Here is a 15,216-nt window from a genome sequence, read left to right as displayed (position 1 = left end):
TAGGTGGAGGCAAAGAGTAAGAAATAGACAGGGCTAAGATAGCACTGGACGGTGCTTTTCGTGCACACACTTCCTGAAAATGGGCTCGGAAGAGAGTTTGGACACGAAAGGCGCTTTGGTATCTTTACCAAAACACTCATACTGGTTTGACTTTTGGCTGTTTGTGATATTTGACATCGCATTTTTCCTCGTTATGTATTTCATAGTTCCCTAGCTAAAATGGTAAGTTTGAGTACAACTGCAAAACCCCAGATAGCTAGCTACAAATTAGACTTTCTAGCTATGGTGGCTAAGGAAGTGAGATTGCCAGTTAAATTAGTTGTGTTTGGGCACACCCTGTGTATTTTAGTAAGTTAGCTAATTTATCATATTAAAAAATATATATACAAATACCACTTTTTGTACATGTGTATTCAAGGTTATTAATAAATTGTTGAATTGTATCCCTTGCAGGAGTGACTTGGGATTCTACACTTGAAGTGCTGCCCCCTTTAATCATGACCCCCTGTTGGCTGAAATGATCGATCTTTAAAAAGGAGTGTTTACACCACTGAGGTACAAGGTTTACACCCCTCGACCAGATTGGTGTTCAAATTATATTGGATGTCTTCCTTTGTTAGGCCTATGTTTTGTTTTTAACTGCCCACATTTTGGTATTATATGGAATATTTACCAGTATTTTTCAGTATGTTCAGAAAATAGCAAAATTGTGAGACCATAACATTTGAATATGCCTGTTGTTGAAATCAAGACAATGATTTGTGGCAGTCTGACTATTTAAAATGTGAAACTCAACTTCAAGACAACACCTCACTCTGGATAAAAGTGGCTGCTAAATGACTGCAATGTCACAAGAACTGCAGGTTAACATGATGTAGCTAGTGGATTAAAGTGTGCTCTCTCTAAAATGTGTATGTCTGATTTGGATATGAGACAATTGAGAGAAGGCGACTTGATTGAGCCACCTAAACATGATGATTGGAACAAGGTTACAGCAATAAGGGGAAAGAGATGTATTCCCGGTCTCTTGAACAAAGATCCTACTGAAACTACATCTGCATAAACCAGAGATCTGTAATTCCATGTTGTCTGGAATAAAAGTGATGTACACTATGAGATAAACCTATGTAAATCCCTAAATAAACATGTTTTTTTTCTGTCACATTCTGAGATGTCAAAATTATTAGTACATATGATTCCCCTATGCACATGTTTTATACAAATATATTGTTTGTTTTTGTATCTGTGTTTTTGTAGTAGCACAGTAAATAAAGACAGCTGGAAGTTTACACCAGAGTCGTGCCAATGTATGGTCGGTAGGTGGCAGTATAAGCACCTTTTCCCATTGATGGACCAGAGAGGAAGAAAACTTTCCCGGAAGATAAAAAAGAAGAGGAAGGACGCTAGCTTGCCAGATAGTGGATAAGCTAAACTATTATACTCCCAAATGTCTTTCTGGGTTTAATATAAACCAAACTAGTTAATTAAAGTTATATAAGTCACAACTCAATTATCCATAATGATGGAAATCTGTGTCACGACAAAACCAGTGGAGAATGCAGGTTCGTTTAAAATAAGTACCCAGCTAACGTTGGCTAGCAACTTGCGGCTACTGTTAGTTATAGCAAAGATACAGGCTGTCTAGGGTGGACCAGCCATTGGGGTAGACTAGCTGCTAGAAGATGGATCGAATATATAAAATTGGGCCACTGATTCACATTTTAGCTACATCTTTATTTGCTAGCGTCTACTCATGTTATGCGGCAATGTAACGTTATGCCTCCTAACCCGCACTACCAATAATTATTGTCCCAAGATTGTCTCGTCTCTCTCACCAAACTCAATGACCAATTTTTGCCCGTAGATATCTTCCTCCCGTTATCCTCTTTGCGCCTGTTGATACCACCTCTGAGGCTGCTCTCTGCAGCCATGTGGCAAGTAGCGCAACGAAGAGATGTCATGGATTATGAGAAACTAGAGGAGTTCGTCGGCCTTGTGACAGCGACAGTTCCAGACCTGTTGAATGAGAAACAGAGGGCCAAGCTTCTTCTGCGGCTGCGAACAAGGGTTAGTGGCGAATACAGTTAAGGATGTTGTTTTTGTAAACTGGAACCCCTAACAGCAGTAGTTTGGACAGTGTCTTTAGAGCCATCTCTGATTAAAACGGTCTTTCTTTATCTTGCGGTTTATGTAGCTGCTGATTAGTTAGGTTCTGTCCATTTTCCTGATTGCATGGGGGTTGTCCATGGTCCTGATCAGTTGGGTTCTGTCTATTGTCCTGATTGCTCAGGTTCTGTCAGTGGTCATCATTTGTTGGGTGCTGTTGTCTACTTTCTTGAATACTGTTATTCCTTTCAGGTGATACTAGAGTTGTGTTCCGCTGATCATACAGCTGATATCCAGATCATCCAACCCCACCTGGACAGAATTCGCCCCCTTGGACACACAGGGGTAAGTAATGATACTCTGTGGAGGACAACTTCAATTTGGCCTGGGGCCATATGTATCAAACTTCTCGGAGGAGGAGTGCTGATCTAGGATCAGGTCCCCCCTGTCCTTGTAACACTTTTCATTGTGATATAAAATGCTTAACTGATCCTAAATCGGCTTACTTTGAGATGCTTGATGTATATGGCCCCTGGTCTTTATGGAACCGCCTTTGCCATTCCTATCATTTGAAATGTGCTTATTTAAATCACGTATTTGCCTAGGATAAGATAGAATTAAAACATTGACATAATGAATAAGCAACCGTCAGATCCTTTGCACCAGTTAGCTTGCGCTAATTTCCAGTGCTTGTTCCTATATGTCAAGGCCATCAAGGACTGCAGTGTTGCTCCCTCTTATTTTCAGTGGTGGGTGACGGTGGTTTACTGTTCCCTTATCACTGATAAGTTCTATTTCACAGAGTGGAGATGCTGAGGTGGATGCAGAAGAGGCCATCTTCCTGGAGCTCATCCAGACTTTGCTGAAAGACCCAGCGGAGAGAGAACACTTCTTCCAGGTCAGTCTGCCTCCATCATATGTTAATGTCTCTCTCTCTCTAGCTTCCTGGTTCTGTTTAGTTACCAAAGACTATTTACAGTCCTTGGAATTATATTGCCCCGGAGGGATGTTTTCCATAGGTACAGATGTAGGACCAGTTTCCCCGCCCCCAATCTAACCTTGACCATTAGTGGGGTAAATGCAGAACTGACCCAAGATTAGCATCTAGGGTCAACTTCACCCTACACCAATTATATCCCCATCTATCTTGATTCCAGGAGGTGTTTCCGACGGAGTACGGCGCCAGCTATGACACAGATATGCAACTACTTGTGTGGGAATTCCTTTCTAAACTGGAGAAGATATTGCCAGTACCAGACCTTGGACAGGTAGCACAAAGTAACACCTCACTAGGTCATCTTCAGCTGGGTTCAAGTCCCCTTCTGTTATTGTATTGGGAAAATCCTGCAGTGCTGACCATGATGGCAACATTTAGACTGGTTAAGTTATAGGTGGGTAATATCTTCTGTATCTTATTAGGAGAAGATATCCAAGCTGTACTGTCACTTTCTGCACATAACCTCTGCCTTATAGCCACTCTGGGGCCACGCTGTTAGCTGAGGTGCTAGCCACCGGCTTCTCTGGTGTTCTTGAAATGGGCCTAGCATTTTAAAACGTTCCCCGGTGTGAAAAAAAACGTAAACTTTCCAGCATATTGTCACTCACTTGTTTGCATCTCTGCTCCTATAGACAGTGTCATGGCTCAGTTCTGCTCCCTCTGTCCTGGAGGAGTGTTTGCAGGCCCTCTCTCAACCTGAGGACCTGAAATCCCTGCTGCAACACCACACATGTCTTGAGAACTTGGGCACTCAGAGTAAGGAGGAAATATTGAATGTCTTTCTCTGTTACTACATATAATGAAATGTGGAGACTGTGGTATGTCCTGTAAAAACAACCACCTAATGCTTGTGCTGCCTCTGTCACATTATTAGTCTCCTTTTCCCATTGTATTCCTTCAGGTCACACCGTTGAGATGTCTTCCCAGGTCTTTGCCTGTTCCCAGTGCCCATTCTTTCACATGCAGGAATCCTACCTGCTCCAGCACATTGAGCGAAATCACCCAGAGGAGTACAGCAAGCTCCAGAAAACTGAAGAGAACCCAGCGCTTCCCAGGAAAAAGTTCCCCCGTCCTGAATTCCCCAAGCCTTTCCCCATCCACGCAAGCTCCGAACCCGGTGCTCACACATGCCACGAGTGTGGAAAGACTTTCACTCGCTCGTCAGACGTGACCAGGCACCAGCGCATTCACACAGGGGAGCGTCCGTACACCTGCAAGGAGTGTGACAAGGGTTTCAAAAACTCCTGGGATCTGACGAGGCATCAGCGGATTCACACCGGGGAACGCCCATATATCTGCCCTCAGTGTGGCAAGGGGTTCACCCAACTGGGCCTACTGTCCCTGCACTTCACCAGAACGCCTTGTGGCCAGAGTGCTGATCCCCCACTACAGTCCACAGAGCAACAGGAGGAGCCAAACGACAAAGGGAGTGGTCAGTACAAGTGTCAGAAATGTGGGGCTAGCTTTGACACCGTACTAGAGCGGCTGAAGCATAGGCAAACCCACGTGGTGAATCGCCATTACAAGTGTTCCCAGTGCGAGAAGATCTACGGCCGCCCGTCTGACCTGAGGAGACATCAGATGAAGCACACCGGAGAGAGACCCTTCCCCTGCGCAGAGTGCGGCAAGGGCTTCACTCACGTGTGGCTGCTGAACAAGCACCGGCAAATCCACACCAAGGAGCGGCCGTACCCGTGCCCGGAGTGCGGCAAGAGTTTCACCCAGTTACAGATACTGAACAGACACCAACTGATTCACAACGGGCAGAGGCCTTTCCAGTGCTCCTTCTGCGAGAAAAGCTTTACTCAGCTTGCGGGCCTGACGAGACACGAGAGGATTCATACAGGGGAGAGGCCATACCTCTGCACCGTCTGTCAGAAGACCTTCTTAACACATGGGGAGCTGGTAAGACACCAACGCAGCCACAGCGACTTCAGACCGTTCTCTTGCTCTCAGTGTCCCAAGAGCTTCAAAACCAAGCGTGCACAGAGTGAACACATGAATACCCACACAGGGGAGCGACCGTTCTCCTGCGCACACTGTGGGAAGGAGTTTGCCAAGTCTACTTCCCTCATAAGACACAACCTGATGCACACAGGGGAGAGACCGCATCAGTGCGCTCAGTGTGGCAAGACCTTCCTTACCTCTGGGGAGCTGCTCCTCCACAGGCGAATACACACAGGGGAGCGGCCATACCCGTGCTCGGTCTGTGAACGGAGGTTTAGGTGTTCGTCAGACCTGACCATGCATCTGCGGACACACACAGGAGAGCGCCCATACTCCTGTATGTTGTGTAAAAAGTGCTTCTCCACCTCAACACGTCTCAAAAGGCACCTGCGCACTCACATAGGGAAAGGTGTGTAATCATGGCAAGAACCTTCGAAAATATTGTCATGTATATTAATTTATTTTCCAAATCATGTTTATGGACTGCATTACTGAATAGTATGAGGACACAAAATATATGCATTTTACTACAACTCAGCCTTACAACATGCTCTATTAAAAAATACAATTATGCCTTTAATTCACATTAAACATTTTATTTTAACACTTGGTGTGGAATTTTTCTTGGCTCATCTCTTGAATTTCCCTGTTAACATTTCAACACAAATGTTGTACACACACATTTTCCAACAGTAGACCTGTTCGATCAGCCCACTGCCCATAAACTAGTCAACTGAAAAACAATATGGTGCGCCCTCCCTGATCAGATGGCTTTTCTGTTTCGTTATGAAGTACTGCACCAAGCAAGATTGGTGTGAAATAATTAGAAGTGGAAAGATACCCCTTTAAGGTTAAAGCAACAGTCACGTGAGAAATGTTGAAATAAGCAACCAATGATTTAAATTATCATTGGGCACAATGGTAAGGTTTGGTTAGGTAATTATAATTTGAGGTTGAGTTGACAAAATTAAATTCTAACACTACACAAATATGCTTTCTGATATACTAAGGCTTTTTCTGTTAATAGCATAAACCATATCAAGGATGGACATGTATTTAAACATTTTATTTAGCATGCTTAGGTCATCCGTCTTTTAATCTGATTAAATACTATGGTTCATTATGAAGTATTTTATTACAACTGAACTTTTCTTAAATAAAGTATACCATTTATTATCGGCGGGGGGGGGGGTTATCGTGTCGTTCACTACAACCGTCACGCAGCGTAAACGTTAAACCTAACTGAACACACCCCTGGAGTCTAACGAGCTACTGACACCTACTGGTGGAGATCGAGTCGTGTCTGGCGACAAAATTCAGGTGACGATTAACATCTCGCCTGTAAACTTTACAACTGACTTAACAAAACAAGGTTCTACAAAATCCCTTTCTCTTTTATGATTCTGTCAAAACATAATGTCGCTAGCTATTCATGGGTTGCACAGATGCCGCATCATATTGATGTCCAACTGATGCTCAGTCTTTCTGAACTGGGGCTAATGACATTGCTAAAGTAGACAACCTTTGTAGAAAACTAAATTGGCATCATTACGATGTCAAGTTTACTTGAGAAATGGCAGTGTTGGCATCCTGAGCTAGCAAAGTTCGACAGAAAAAGCTAGCAATGCTAACGTTAAGCTAACTAAAATGTCGATGCCCAGTCGTAGCTAGCTAGCTTAAGTTATACTGCATATAAAGTAAATCTGGCGACATTACAATGATGACAAAAGCTTGTCCTACTAATTATTTTCCTCCTTTTTAAAATGTCATTGTGTTTCCAAGCCATGGTAATGCACTTCATACAATATCTTCATCAACACCAAGAACACATTAAATAGAATGCTCAGCTGGGCATCAGTCGAATCAAAGGAATGTTCAAAACAATATCTTCATGACGAAACGTGCAGCCCAGGAATACAATGAAACCACCTGTTATGACGCGACATTTGCCTGGTTATCTGTGTTCCATTTGTTTTGAATCTAAGCAACTGCAACAATGCCGAAGAGAGGAAGAAAGGTATGTCGATTGATAGACTATATTTTTAAAGGCTACAAAACAATCATTTATTACCGGATAAATTACTGTAGAAGTCGTGTTTCAAACGGTGTTTAAATTGAGTGTGTGTGTATTTTTTTATTTTAACATGGAACTAGAAGAAGAGGTCAACCCCTGTAACCATCGAGAACGCCAGGTGAATTTACATTAGAAAATTGAGGCCCACATAGATCCTATTTAATTATCATATGTAATTCTATATTTAGGCCTATATAAAAAATGTTCCCCACAGAAAATAATCTAATGAATTATCTAATAGTATCATTCATGTCACATGAAACCCCAGCTATGGTAAAGGAAGTTTCTAATGAACTCCAACAGAGTGAAGCAGAGACAAGTCTGTCTTTGTGGAATTCAGCTAGGACTACATTGATTCGCCAAAAGTCAATACTTGTAAAAATATGTATATATATTATGAAATGCTTACCTTGTACCTATGTTTGTCCTCAGTAGTTGCGTGCCTTTCTTTGTTTTCTGAAATCCATACTTTTTCAATAAACCTTAATCAAATACAACCACCTGCTGTTTCCTTAAGATTCATTTGGCACATGCTCATTTTCACTGAGTTGCCATCTTAGAGCAACAGCAATGAGCAAACAGTCAGTGGTTGTATTTGATTAACATTTATTGAAAAGGTATGGATTTCATCAAATAAAGGCATGCAACTACAGAGGACAAACATCGGTACAAGGTAAGCATTTCATTATTTACATTTTTTGAAGAATTGACCTTCGGCGAATCGATGTTGTCAGAGCTGAATTCCACAAAGACTGTTCTCCACAAAGCCTGTTCATCAGAAATGTCCTTCACCATGGAAGGGAGTTTAGTCAGCCAACACATAGCTGGCTAATACATATATGGTCAAATATCTGCAGGAACAATGAGACGACACATGACTCGATACGCCGTTACGCAGGAAAAATTGTGGTGAGCCATCAATTGTGAACGATACCTTTGCTCTATGTATGTGGTTTCACTGTATAAACATTTGCCTTGACTTTGTATTAATTAACCTGCATCATCTTAAACATACATCTTGCATTTACTTGTAGGACTACATTGCCCAGTCAACCACTGCTTTCTCTCAGGAAGATGTTTCCGGTATAGGCCTACATAACATCTTGGGGAAGACTGTAGAGGGCCTTCTCCAAAAAGTGTGCGGAGGGGTCTCAAGCATCCTGAACAAGTATTTGTATGGGGCGGGGGTGTTGTCTGATGCGGTGATCCCAGTAAATCTCTTGCCTGTAGCTTCAAATGGAGACAATCGGAAAATGGAAAAAAGATGGCAGGACTGCACTGAGGAAGACTGTGAACTGATAATTATCCGACTGACGGGGACTGTAATTATCACCATGTTGGATAGTGTTATGGAGAGTTGCAGGACGGACCCCACACACAGTTCATTCTTAGAAGAACTGGGGCTCACCATGGAAATGGTAAAGGTCATACGTGAAGTAGCAGAATGTGCAGCGAACGCCACAAGTAATGATTTCAGTCAGTTCACAGTTGGAGGAGTTCCTCTCTTTCAGAGACCACTGAGCAATCTCTCCTCTGGGCCGAGTCAACCAGCACCCCCCCAAAATGCCTTGCCAACATCCACTGTTCCCACACCTGTCTCAAAGGGGAGCTCAGACAGTCCCAGATCCACTGACTCAGGGTCCTCACAAGTCAGGAAGCCAAGACAATCAACAGAAGGAGTTCAGAGACTCTCCGAAAGGCAGCAGAATCCAGGGGAGGAGATCACGTCTCTAGTGATTGAAACCATTCTACGGTCAGTTGCGGATTTAGCCAGGCATGGACTTCTGCCAAGCTGCACCCAGTAGACTGGATGCCCCCTTTTTATGGAGGTGATGCAGAAAACAAACATGTGAAGCCAATTCATAAAAGCATTAATTAAACAAATATGTTGTTAAAAGGTGAGTCAGCAGTTTGTTTCTATGGCAACAAAAACATGAAATAAAGTCAAATGTACCACTGTTTTTAATTTTTAATGAAAGCCTTATGAAGGGATTTAACACAGAACGCCGTGTTTAAAAGATGAATGTCAGTTATAGAGTCAAGTACTGAATGTGAAATGGCAGTGCAGATATAATTATATGATATTTTCCAACAACAAAAGAACGTTTAACAAGACTCCAAGAATACATTCAGGTCACCAGATGGTGTTCTACTCTAGAATAATAGCATTGATTATAGCAAGCAACACTGTATGAAAGCTCAGATAGCCTAATAAAAAATATGAACCTTTAAAAAAAAAAAGTGTAGGAGTTACATGCCTGAGTTTCTCAATATGGGTTTTGGATTTTCAATATTCAGGAGTTGCATATTCCTTTCCTTTGGACCAATGGTGGGGAGTAAGCTGTGCATTGGAACCAAACTCAGGGCTCACTAGCCATACAATCAATAATGCAGTTTTCATATGTGGTTTGAGTCTGTACCCATGAAATACATGTCAAGATGCTAACACTTGAAAGGTCTTGTTCAGCTGACACAATGTGTAATATTTCCCTGTATATAATCAACAGGTACAGGTATTTAAAGTCCCTCCCCCCCACACACACACATTAAAGCCATGTATGCGAAGCAAATAGGCTACAATATGTATGCACACACACACATACAGGGAAATAACATCAAAGTCGCAATTGCAACACTGTTGCACATGAAACCTGGTATGGCCTAGTATGGAGCCTGGTATGGCCTAGTACATATGAGCCAGTGGACAGCGCCTAGTGCTGAAAACTTAAACGCGCTGTAGTCAAAATGTTTTGATTTGGACATTTGGCATCTGACGTAGCTAGCTAAAGTCTTCTACTAACGCTTCGAATACTTGAACACAAACAATCATCAACTTGTTGCTTGCTAAAATAAATAGTAGCTTGCTAGCTCCCGATGTTTGCTTGATATCGTTAAACTCTAGCGTTTCGTCGTTTGTTTGAGGGACGCTGTGATTGATTTTGACAAAATTAGGTTAATTAGGTAAATTATCTTGAGTTATGAGTTTGCTATTTTTTTTTATGAAATACATTTTCCACTACAACTGCGTTGCTAATTTATCTAGCTACGTAACTTAGCTGACGTTAGTTGCTGACAATGCAGCATGTTATTTAAAAAAAAATGTAATTCTTTGACAACTATTCAGGTGATGTTAATGTGTAGAAAACACAGTCAATACTGAACCATACATTTTTCCTTACAGCTGGCAGAGAAAGCCATTAGGGAAGCTGTGCACACAGTTCTGACAGATGGACGCCATGGGGAGTTTTCAAGCCTAAGAATAATGGAGCTGAAATGCATTGATATGTCGAAGACACCTAAAGCCCAATCAACCTTGGAGTCCATTCAGCTGCCCAAAGACAGTGATGACAGCTTGAAATCAGGATCCTGTGAAGACTCCCTGATTGCTGAACCTCATGCTGACCAAGTTGACACCATCAAGGCATCTATGAACACTGAAATCCACTCAGTGGTTACTAAGGCCACAGTGGTCTATGCTAACCAACCTGAGGCACTGTCCAGTGAAGTGCTTCTGGGCACTGAAGGTAATGGATATGTTGCTGACCATGCTGTGGTGGGTTCTCTGACTCCAGACTGTGACCTGGCATTGGTAGAAGGGCTGGACCCTGGGTGGCACACTGCCCTGGTACTGATGGAGACCTTAGTGAATCCTGGCAATGACTCTGACCTGACTCTGTCTGACTCCAGTGAAGTGTCACTGATCACTGACGACCTGCCAGTGGTGGACTCAGCTGTTGACTCCAGAGGGCAGCAGAGGGCAGAGGATGACTTGCAAAGCACTGACCAGCTGCTAACGAGGTCCTGTGCAGACTGTGTGACCACAGAGAAGCACTATACTGTACCGTTTGAGGACTCTTTGAACTCTGACAAGGAAATCTCCCTCAACATTAAAGACCATGATGACCGACCTGCAGTAGACTTTCGCAGAGATTCTGTGAGCTCGTCTGACCAGTCTTTGTCCCTTGTTGCCACTGCTCTTGGATCAATAGTCACTATTGACTCTTTCAATAAGGCTCTGTTGTTTTCCAATATGTTGGACCAAGGCAAAGATAACCCTATTGACCAGCCTGTAGTGAAGTCTCAGACCACTGAAAATCTAATTAACCCCACTTTGGTGTCAGAGTCCATTCAACCTCTCGTCAATGAAATCCTGGAAGATAACATTATCTCAGCCCCTGATGACAGAACTGTGTTCACTACAGACCCTGTAGGATCACATGAGATTGTAATATTTATATCTAGAATGCACTTAGGCAGTGTCATCACCTGTCATGATGACCAGTTTTTGGAGTCAGACCGTGAGGATGACATGGTTGACCCTTTGTCTCACACCAGTCATAGCCATCATCTGTGCGAGTCAGTCATGAGGCCCAAAGGTCAAGTCCAACTCAGTGGACATACTTGGTCACCCTCTTATGAGACTGATGACTGCCGTCGCTATGCTCAAGACCACAACATGATGGAATACAAATTCAAATACAGCTGGGACATAAAGTCTGCATGGGTTTCTGTGCCACACTACATTCTGACGAGAGGGGAGAGTGTGACCAATAGGATGGAGGGAGAGAAGAAGAATGGAGAAAAGGAATGGGAGAAGTGCTCCTCACAGTGTGACAGGAACTCTCTGATTGGTGAGTATTGTGATAATTATGTAGTTGATTATATTTCTAGACATATTTTGACCACAGGAAAGGGTAGCCTATGTTTCCATGTTACTACAAGGTAGATTAAATAGATTAAATTGAATCCAACATTTTAATTATTGTGATTCTTGGTGTAAATCTAGATTACAGGTATGTATTGATTGGATTTACATTTTCCCTCTCGCTCTTTAGAGCATAATGGACAGTGGAGGATAGCCAGAGCAGTAGAGGCAGACACTGAAGAAATCCTTCCCAAGCCGTACATGAGAGACTTAGTTATGTACGATGGATTCCACCAGCTAAATGAGGAGAGAGTGGGAAATCAGCTGGTCCTCTCCTCTCTCTCAAGGGCTCTCAATGAAGTTAAGAAGGACAAGGCTTTTTGGAGGTCATTGAGAGAGGGGATCAATAAATTAATGAGAGAAAACGAGAGAATTAAAGATGAGATGAAGAAGAAAGACATGAGGAACTTTAACAGTGCCAAAGATCGAAGGGCAGAGAGAAAGAGGGCAAGGAGGAGGGAGCGAGAGCGGGAGAGGAGGGGTAATCTGGGTAGCCATTTTGATTAGCTGTTCAGGAGTCTTATAGCTTGGGGTAAAAGCTGTTTAGAAGCCTCTTGGACCTAGACATGTCGCTCTGGTACCGCTTGCCGTGCGGTAGCAGAGAGAACAGTCTATGACTAGGGTGGCAATTTTTAGGGCCTTCCTCGGACACCGCCTGATATAGAGGTCCTGGATGGCAGGAAGCTTGGCCCCGGTGATGTACTGGTCCATACGCACTACCCTCTGTAGTGCCTTGCGGTCGGAGGCCGAGCAGTTGCCATACCAGGCAGTGATGCAACCCGTCAGGATGCTCTCGATGGTGCAGCTGTAAAACCTTTTGAGGATCTGAGGACCCATGCCAAATATTTTCAGTCTCCTGGGGGGGAATAGGTTTTGTCGTGCCCTCTTCACGACTGTCTTGATGTGCTTGAACCATGTTAGTTTGTTGGTGATGTGTCCTCTTCACGACTGTCTTGATGTGCTTGGACCATGTTAGTTTGTTGGTGATGTGGACACCAAGGGACTTGAAGCTCTCAACCTGCTCCACTACAACCCTGTCGCTGAGAATGGGGCCGTGCTCAGTCCTCCTTTTCCTGTAGTCCACAATCATCTCCTTTGTCTTGATCACGTTGAGGGAGAAGTTGTTGTCCTTGCACCACACGGTCAGGTCTCTGACCTGTCTCATAATTTTCGGTGATCAGGTGATGACACTGTTGTGATCAGGTGATGACACTGTTGTGATCAGGTGATGACATTGTTGTGATCAGGTGATGACATTGTCATCAGCAATGATGGTTAATGATGGTGTTGGAGTTGTGCCTGGCCGTGCAGTCATGAGTGAACAGGGAGTACAGGAGGGGACTGAGCACGCACCCCTGAGGGGCCCCCGTATTGAGGATCAGCGTGGCGGATGTGTTGTTACCTACCCTTACCACCTGGGAGCGGCCCATCAGGAAGTCTAGGATCCAGTTGCAGGTGTCTAGTCCCAGGGTCCATAGCTTAGTGATGAGTGATGAGGACACTATGGTGTTGAATGCTGAGCTGTAGTCAATGAATAGCATTCTCACATAGGTGTTCCTTTTGTCCATGTGGGAAAGGGCAGTGTGGAATGCAATAGAGATTGCATCATCTGTGGATCTGTTGGTGCGGTATGCAAATTGGAGTGGGTCTTCCGTTTCTGGGATAATGGTGTTGATGTGAGCCATGACCAGCCTTTCAAAGCATTTCATGACTACAGACGTGGGTCAGTAGTCATTTAGGTAGGTTACCTTCGTGTTCTTGGGCACAGGGACTAGGGTGGTCTGCTTGAAACATGTTGGTATTACAGACTCAGTCAGGGACAGGTTAAAAATATCAGTGAAGACACTTGCCAGTTGGTTAGCGCATGCTCGGAGTACACGTCCTGATAATCCATCTGGCCCTGCGGCCTTGTGAATGTTGACCTGTTTAAAGGTCTTACTCACATTGGTTGCGGAGAGCGTGACCACACAGTCAGTGTTACTTGACTCGAAGCGAGCATAGAAGTTATTTAGCTCGTCTGGTAGGCTCGTGTCACTGGGCAGCTCTCGGTTGTGCTTCCCTTTGTCGTCTGTAATTGTTTGCAAGCCCTGCCACAACCAACAAGCGTCGGAGCCGGTGTAGTATGATTAGATCTTAGTCCTGTATTGACGCTTAGGCTGTTTGATGGTTCATCGGAGGTCATAGCGGGATTTCTTATAAGCTTCTGGGTTAGAGTCCCGCTCCTTGAAAGCGGCAGCTCTGCCCTTTAGCTCGGTGCGAATGTTGCCTGTAATCCATGGTTTCTGGTTGGGGTATGTACTGTGGGGACGACGTCCTCGATGCACTTCTTGATAAAGCCAGTAACTGATGTGGTGTACTCCTCAATGCCATTGGAAGAATCACGGAACATATTCCAGTCTCTGCCAGCAAAACAGTCCTGTAGTTTAGCATCTGCTTCATCTGACCACTGTTTTATAGACAGAGTCACTGGTGCTTCCTGCTTTAATTTTTGCTTGTAAGCAGGAATCAGGAGGATAGAGTTCTGGTCAGATTTGCCAAATGGCGGGCGAGGGAGAGCTTTGTACACGTCTCTGTGTGTGGTGTAAAGGTGATCTAGAATTGTTTTCACTCTGGTTGCACATTTAACATGCTGATAGAAATTCGGTAAAATTGATTTAAGTTTCTCTGCATTAAAGTCACCGGCCAACATAACTGATGTTGATATAAATGTTTGTCCTGTTTGTGAATTATGAGTGAACTGATTTTTTTTGTTATACTTTCAGAGGTCATAGATGGAGAGGAAGGTCCTACAGGAAGAAAGTTAGAGCATCAGAAGGCCAGAGACAGTGAGGAGATACGAAACAGTGATGGGTATGTGAAAATGAGAGAGATTGGTAAAAGAAAGGAAGTGGAGGTAGAGGTTACAAAAATCTGTACCTCCGGTGATGAAATGTCCATCATGGTTCTGGAGATACAAGGCAATGCTAGGCCTATGACAGACTCCCAGACTCCATTGAAGGGCAAAGGAAAGCAACAACATAGCCTTCCATACAAGAGAACTGAAGGACTTCAAGAGGAGATCAATTCAAAGGGTGAAATGCTTGAGGGTGGAAGACAAGTCAACTTCCCTGGGTGCCAGGCACAGAAACACAGAAGTCTGGGTGTGTTGGGTGATGTTGCACGCTTCTGGAGAAAGGAGAAAAGAGTCCACAAGGCGAAAGACAGAGAGGAGAAGGACAGAGTGGGCCAGACATGGCGAGACCAGGGAGGAAATGGCAGGGAGCAATGGAATGGAGAGACAGAGAGGGGTGGAGTTGGTAGGAGTAGAAGAGCTAGACAGAGAGGAAACCAGTTGCTGCTTTTTTCTAGGCAAAAGCACAGCAACTGGAATGGCTCTCATCCATCAGA

At 43.8% G+C, this 15,216-nt stretch overlaps 2 protein-coding genes and 2 long non-coding RNA genes across 4 annotated transcripts; all 4 read left to right on the top strand.

The window, feature by feature from the left end:
* On the top strand, positions 1–1,162 carry LOC110490666 (uncharacterized). Its single transcript, XR_002468733.3, has 2 exons — positions 1–222; positions 454–1,162. It is a non-coding gene; the product is annotated as an uncharacterized LOC110490666 (long non-coding RNA).
* A 172-nt stretch (positions 1,163–1,334) lies between these two features.
* Positions 1,335–5,654, top strand: LOC110490637 (uncharacterized). The gene is made up of 7 exons (XM_021564103.3): positions 1,335–1,562; positions 1,865–2,067; positions 2,359–2,451; positions 2,909–3,004; positions 3,264–3,374; positions 3,736–3,859; positions 4,005–5,654. Exons 1-7 carry the CDS (start codon positions 1,520–1,522, stop codon positions 5,465–5,467), a joined length of 2,133 nt encoding a protein of 710 aa, XP_021419778.1. The 5' UTR covers positions 1,335–1,519; the 3' UTR covers positions 5,468–5,654.
* A 632-nt stretch (positions 5,655–6,286) lies between these two features.
* Positions 6,287–9,021, top strand: LOC110490660 (uncharacterized). The gene is made up of 5 exons (XR_016490109.1): positions 6,287–6,370; positions 7,036–7,067; positions 7,205–7,242; positions 7,982–8,033; positions 8,159–9,021. It is a non-coding gene; the product is annotated as an uncharacterized LOC110490660 (long non-coding RNA).
* Positions 9,022–9,912: 891 nt separating this feature from the next.
* On the top strand, positions 9,913–12,225 carry LOC149972954 (uncharacterized). Its single transcript, XM_090213513.1, has 2 exons — positions 9,913–10,076; positions 10,306–12,225. Exon 2 carries the CDS (start codon positions 10,387–10,389, stop codon positions 11,848–11,850), a length of 1,464 nt encoding a protein of 487 aa, XP_090069639.1. The 5' UTR covers positions 9,913–10,076; positions 10,306–10,386; the 3' UTR covers positions 11,851–12,225.
* The last annotated feature ends 2,991 nt before the right edge of the window (positions 12,226–15,216 follow it).

This window comes from Oncorhynchus mykiss, chromosome 21 (assembly GCF_057628025.1).
Source record: "Oncorhynchus mykiss isolate SJ-2025 chromosome 21, ASM5762802v1, whole genome shotgun sequence".
NCBI classification, from domain to species: domain Eukaryota; kingdom Metazoa; phylum Chordata; class Actinopteri; order Salmoniformes; family Salmonidae; genus Oncorhynchus; species Oncorhynchus mykiss.
The sequence above is the reverse complement of the archived record's forward strand: the minus strand, read 5'-3'. Positions and strand labels throughout refer to the sequence as shown.

Bases quoted from the DNA above. Each gene is read 5' to 3' on its own strand.
- LOC110490637 (XM_021564103.3), top strand. From the start codon at position 1,520: ATGATGGAAATCTGTGTCACGACAAAACCAGTGGAGAATGCAG. The intron at 2,452-2,908 runs GTAAGTAATGAT...TCTATTTCACAG, and splicing joins GCCCCCTTGGACACACAGGG to AGTGGAGATGCTGAGGTGGA. The intron at 3,860-4,004 runs GTAAGGAGGAAA...GTATTCCTTCAG, and splicing joins TGAGAACTTGGGCACTCAGA to GTCACACCGTTGAGATGTCT.
- LOC149972954 (XM_090213513.1), top strand. From the start codon at position 10,387: ATGGAGCTGAAATGCATTGATATGTCGAAGACACCTAAAGCCCAATCA.